The 6,372-nt window shown below is 39.6% G+C and overlaps 1 protein-coding gene across 2 annotated transcripts in view; it reads left to right on the top strand.

Moving 5' to 3' along the window:
• The window catches only part of TRIT1 (tRNA isopentenyltransferase 1), a 34,403-nt gene extending 30,552 nt beyond the window's left edge, over positions 1–3,851 (top strand). The window contains exon 9 of one of the 2 annotated variants that reach the window (XM_025049239.1): positions 1,203–3,851. In XM_025049239.1, the coding sequence (XP_024905007.1) occupies positions 1,203–1,372 (170 nt within the window). In that variant the 3' untranslated portion in view covers positions 1,373–3,851. The remainder of the gene's footprint in view (positions 1–1,202) is intronic. The other variant, XM_006903960.3, reaches the window with a different exon arrangement.
• Positions 3,852–6,372: the final 2,521 nt, after the last annotated feature.

Below are 6,372 nucleotides of genomic sequence, written 5' to 3'. Positions count from 1 at the left end.
AAAGAGTGTCTGATTGTTTTTTCTCAAGGAAACTTAGTGGTTCAATTTGTCGAGTGTCCTTCAGGGATAGCCTTAGAGAAGCAACATTTGTGAGCCTTTCTGAGCTTAGCTTGTGTAAGCCCTTCTATAGTGCCATCTGTCAAATCCTTGCTCCCGTCTCCTGCTGCCATGTCTCAGGCTAGCTGGAGAACAAAGCTGACTTTTTTCCCTAAGTAAACTTTTCTTTGACTTCTAACCTCTCTCATTTTTGCTTCTAAACCCTTAAAAATGAGGATGTAAATATGTATAAAAGAATTTAATCTAGTTGTCTATTTTTTTAGGCATTCCCAAATATGATTTCCTTGAAAAAGAACAGGCTAGTGAAAAGGAGCTTGTGTGGGTTAGTCAGAGGATGGGAACTGTCTTTGGGGTAAGAGGTCAGAAATTGATATAGGCAACAGTAGCTTTATTGCTTCTGTGGACCCTCAAAAGGGATCATTAGAGAAGAATTTTTCTTGTTATCTGTCTGGAGCATTGTGTGCCTGGAGAATGTAAGCCTTGTGGGGTAGTCATTCAGATGGCTTATCTGACCCAGGCAGAGGGATTTCAGACTGGGGAGTGAGGGGCAACCTGTGCAAGCAGGGAAGAAGTGGGAAGGGCATCTTTGGGTGCTCTAGGCCTATGGCAGGACAGGGTACCTGTCCTGAAATACAGACAGAGATTTGGATTTGTAACTTTTTAGTTATATAAGTTGAAATGTAGCTGTAATGGGAAACCCCATACTGAAAAATTCAGTCAAGAGTCCTGATTCTGGAAAATTGGGCCTCTTTGGAGCTATAGGTAAACTGAAGAATTTACCTGTTATATGGTCCTGGACAAAATATAAGATCTCTGTGATCTCTCTGTCACAGATCTCTCTGTGACAGATCTCTCTGTCACTTTCCTCCTGTATAAAATGAGCAGAATAGTACTGTCTGCAAGGCTATTGGGAGGATTAATAATGTAAAGCACCTAGCAGGGTGCACTTGATACGTAGTAGCTCACTGTAGTTTGCTAGCCAGCTGGACATATAACTTATTCTTCCCTTAAAAATGCGGAGCAGCTATACCAACACGTGTTGATGCTGTTATTAAAGGCAAGGACTGCATAGTTAATATTATACTTCTAAGATTAATTCTAGAAAATCCTAATTAGTTTTTATTGTTGTTGCTGTTTTGTTTTAGCACATATAAAATCCAAATCCCACTTGCACCGACTGAAGAAAAGAAGAAGATTGGACTCAGATGCCATCACCATTATAGAAAGTCAGAGTATTTCCCCAGAACATGACAAAGTGCTTAAAGAGAAGGGATCTCCAGGGAAGAATGATGAAGAGCTGAAATCCAGTGTTTAAGAGACATGTCCAGTGGCCTTTGCAAAGTTGGCGGGATCCAGTTCAAGAAGGAGGTTATATCTGTGTCCCAGTCTGGGCCGGGAAGTGCTCTGCAGAAAGCTCCCACCATTTTCTTTCAGTTGTGTGGTTTTAAAGTCTCCTGTTCTCTGTCATGAAAACAGCAGGTCTTGTCAGCTCCTCGTGTGGCTAATGTGTCTGGCTGGCAATGTCGAGTTCAGGAAGGAAATTTTTTAACCTTAAAGGATCTATTTTTAAGAGAGACACAGATTGTACTTTTTTATACTTAAGGCTCTTTTTGATAATGAATACCAGAGTTCACTATATCCCTTAAAAAAAAGGGATATATCCCTGAGTCTAGCTAAAAATATCTCATTTCCAGACACTTATAGATGACTGAAATACTGTAAGCCAATCAAGAGTTCTGGATTTGCACAAATGGCAGGAAAAGACTGGCCCTAGTGAGATGATCAAGTGAACCAAACTAGTTCCTGGAATTCTGTAAAGAATGAGAGAATGAGACTTGAAGTGGCTGTGACATGGGACTTGAAAAACTGAAGATTTCTACATTTGCAGGCGCCTCCTCCGTGTTAATTACTATCACTGCCATCTTTCTATTGAGTTAGGAAATCTATATTTTTAATGAAAGTTTAATTTAAAAAAAAGTTTGCAAGAGCCTCTTTAGTCCTTAAAAAGATATATATGTCCACATCTAGTTTATACACAATATGCTCTGTAATCAACATGATTTTTTTTTCTTAAATTGACATTCTTCATGTGATCATTCTTACTATTTAGCAAATGTTTATTGAGCACTTAATTATATTCCTAGAAGACATCTGGAGACGATCTTTTATTGGAGATTTTAGTTATCGCCAGTTGAAGCTTGCTTTCTGGAATGACCTAAGCTGCCAGTAATGTTAAGTATATGTATGTACGTATATAACATAAAGTATTTTTAAGTTTACAATCCAGCAACATTAATTATATTTAATGTTGTGCAACCTTCACCGCTATTTATTTCTTTTCTTTTTTTTTCACCTCTATTTCTAAAACTTTTTATCACCCCAAACAGAAACTGTATGCATCAAGCAATAACTCCCCTCTCAAGTAATATTTTACTTGTTCAGAATCTACTATGTGAGAGGCCCTGGACTAGGCAAGAGGGAATACAGAGATAAAATAAGACGTGGTTCTTGCTTTCAGGGAATTTATACATATAAAAACACACACACACGTGTGTGTGTGTGTGTGTGTGTGTGTGTGTGTGTGTGTGTGTGTGTGTGTGTGTATACGTACATATATATGTATATATATATATACAGACAACCAATCTAGATAAAAGAAAATCCAAGACCGTAAGAGCTGTGTAGAGTTTCATTTTGGAGGGGTGGGGAAGGGATTGTGAAAGAAGCAGCATTTCTGCTGGACCTTAAAAAGCAATTCTTGGTAAATGTGTTGTTAACTATGCATAGGAGAGGTTCAAGTGAAAGACCTGTCAAACTTGATTGGCCTTTTAAACAGTGCTGAATTCCATAGCTTCACTTACTCTTTTTTTCCTTCTAGCATTTTTAAAAGTTTTATTTTTTACTAGCTTTTTTTTAATATAGTTTAGAAATCAAAATGGTATAAAAAGACATTCACTGAGAAATCTCAGTCCCAGCTCCATGCCCTGTAAGTAATCACTTATTAGCGCCTTACATATTTCTCAAGAGTTTTCAACCAAAACCTAACAAATACACAAATATATATTCTTATTTTATCCCCTTACCCAAAAAAGAGCACGTAGCACATACTGTCTTTATCTGTCGTATTACCTATTGGAACTTCCTGGGCATGCATGGATTTCTCCTGCCATCTCTGTCAGGTCTCCTGTTTGGGCCCCTGATCATCTACCCTAGAGTCTACCAATATACTCACCTTCATATACTGAACTTTATTCAAATGCCAGGGTTTAGGCCAAAACCAGCTTCTGAGGAATTCTCAAGCTATGGCCAGCCCATTTATTCAGCCAGGAAATATTTTAGAACTTATTATGTGCTATGTGCTGTATTATGTGTTAGACTCTTAGAATATAGTGGTGATCAAAAAAAGCCTACATTGACCAAATAATTATAGAATTAGACCTGTGATAAGGGCTGCAAAGAAAGGATACTTGCTGTAAGAGCAGGTCATGTGAAGACCTGCTCCACCTTGGTGTGTGGGAGTGTGTGTGTGCCCGCTCACACGTGCACGTGTTGGGGGAGGCATGTGTTGAGGGACCTGGTGTGGACAGCACGATGCTGGGGCAGGAGTCTGGGACCAAGACTGCAGATAGGGTACAATGTGATCTGGAAAGCTGGGTTTCTCAAATTGATTAGCTTCTCTTCTAATCTGTAGGATGTCCTGGGCCCCTTGAGTTTTATTGAGCCTTATTCCACTCTAACTGATTTGAATCTCAAGAATAATTTTTTCTCTAGTCAAATAAAAAATTATCATTGTATCCACCCCATGTTGTTCTTTACATTAAACATGGTATATTTTCACAATCAGCTTATTAACTACTTCAGGCCCTAACAGGGTGGGAAGACACATCTTCCCATTGGAAGTGGAGATGAATACTTAGTGTGAGTCAAGCAGGATCAAGCACTTTATATATACATTATCTCCCCAGATAACCCCGGGAGGGAGATGCTATTTCTATTCCTGTTAACCAGTGGGGAAACTGAGGCTCAGCAAAGGAGTACAGCTAGTGAGTGGCAGATCCAGAATTAAGGTGAAGCTGGCTGACTTCAGAACTCAAGCCATTAAGCACTGTGTTAAATAAGCTAGCTGTTTTTAGGGAAGAACTTCATCTTTCTGAAATGCTCTTCACTTAAGTCGCTGAATGTGTTTTAAAGCTTTGAAAAAAACGTTTCAGTGGACAAGCAGGAAAAACCAGTTTTATTAACAATCCTACCTCAAAAAGCTTTTAATCCTTCCATCTGAAATACTTGGAGTGGCAACTTCCCATTGAGCTCATTGCTATCTCTATGGCAATTGGAAATCAGGAATTTCTTGAAAGAAAAAAACAAAGCGACTAATATTAATGAAGTACCTACAAAGTTTAAGGCACTGTGGTTGTGCCCACTGCCCTTATTCTTAGAAACTAAATGCAGCAAGCAGAGAGCTGGGGAAGGCAGAACACTAGAAATCTGCTTATTGCCCACATGGGAGGCACTGTCCTCTGCATGACTTTGCTGGTGAGCGTAGAGAAGGGAAATAGTTCTTCCTAGTGATTTTCGCAAGTGTAAAGATGAAGGGGTCCTTAGCACCTTGTACAGAAGGGGAAACAGGCTCCAAACGGGAATGTTCTTCAGTCACAGAGCAAGTTGGGGCTGTTCAGCCTGGAAGGAGGATGCAGAATGCCATTTTTTACGGTCTGGCCTCATCCAATCACCAGACAAGCAGAACCATCCAGTCCAGGTACCCAGAGTCTGCAACCCTAGCAATGCTATCTAAACGGCTTAAGTAATTAATTCCAAGGTATTAGGTCCATCTACCTCTGTCAATAAAAATCCCCCAGGTTTTATTGAGATATAATTGACATAAAGTAAAAAATCTTGACTAGACTTTAGATACTTGCAGTTTAGACAATGTAGTTTTAAGTGGTTAGGAAATACTTAGAAGAAAAAGCTGAATTCTTAGTCTTTAAAATATTTTGCTTGATTTTTAGGGCTAAGCAAGAGAATAGCAGTTCAACTATAAGCACAATATGATCCTTTGTAACTCTCAGTAATTATTTGTATTCTTAGCCTCAGTTCCACATTCTACAAAGAGGATTTTTCTGCTTAAAACCTACTGCACAACATTAAAAAAAACAACACTCAGTAGAAAGCAAACTCTTATGAATGTAGGAACCTGTCTATATATCTCTAGCATTTAGAAAGTCAAATATTTATTGAATTAATTGCATGCAAACATAAAAGTTAAGTGGGTCGCTGCATAAACGATCTGCTTCAATTGTTAAATAGACTAACCAGAATGAAGAAATGTTGGGATACTGGCCACAGGAAGAGATTTCATATGATTATCACATACTCGAGAGGTTAGGGCTGTTTTCTAAAAAGGCGGGTAATTGGTTATTTGTAAAGCTATTCTGAATATGTACAAAGGAACCTGCATGGTTATGTTCGGGTAAAAGGCTAAGCTGTTGTAACAGACTCAACAATACAGTGGCTTAAAGAACAAGGAAGTTTGTTTCTCTCTCACATAACTCTGAGGCGGGAGTTAACACTTCTGAAGTGAGCAGTCCGGGTCAGTGGGGCAGCTCTGCTCTAAGCGGTCATTCAGGGACACAGGTTCTTTATATCATGTTGCCTCTCCATCCTCTGGGAGTGGAGGCGGGGTGGGGAGGCATTGTCATCACTTACATGGTTGAAGCTGGGTCATCACTGGTGCCTGCCAGTGGGAAAGGAAAAAGGCGCAGAGGAGGCACACCTGATTCCTTAAGGCCTAGACCCTGCAGCGGTGCACATACTTCTGCTCACTGCTTTCCTTTCCGTTGGCAAGAATTCAGTCATATGACCACACCTACCTGCAAAGGAGGCTGAGAGTAGTCTAGCCATGTGCCAAGAAAGAATGAGAGGACAGATTCTGGTGGGCAACTTGCAGTCTCCACTAAGTTAGTATGGTGGAATGAGCACGGGTTTCCAGGTTGCTTTAACTAATTAGCTCTGATAGCTTGCTAGGGGCAAATCTATTTCCCCATCTGTGAAATCAGTGATTTGTATGAGCTGACCTCTGAAATATTTCAAAAAGTAAAGTTTGACAAAATCCTGGCTGGTGAGATTTTAAGATGAGAATTTAAAAAGCATAGGTAATGTGAGACTGAATGAGCCTTAGGGTCAATGCTAACACTAACGAAGGTGGGGAGGAAAGAGAAGGTAATTTGGTGATATAGTAGAATAACTGGACTCTTAAAGGGCTCTAACCACTTTCTTCCAGACTTCTTTTTATGTGAAAAAAACAAAAACAACCTGCTA

Source organism: Pteropus alecto, unplaced genomic scaffold (assembly GCF_000325575.1).
Source record: "Pteropus alecto unplaced genomic scaffold, ASM32557v1 scaffold170, whole genome shotgun sequence".
NCBI classification, from domain to species: Eukaryota; Metazoa; Chordata; class Mammalia; order Chiroptera; family Pteropodidae; genus Pteropus; species Pteropus alecto.
Note: the sequence above shows the minus strand (reverse complement) of the source record. Positions and strands in the feature narration are given on the sequence as shown.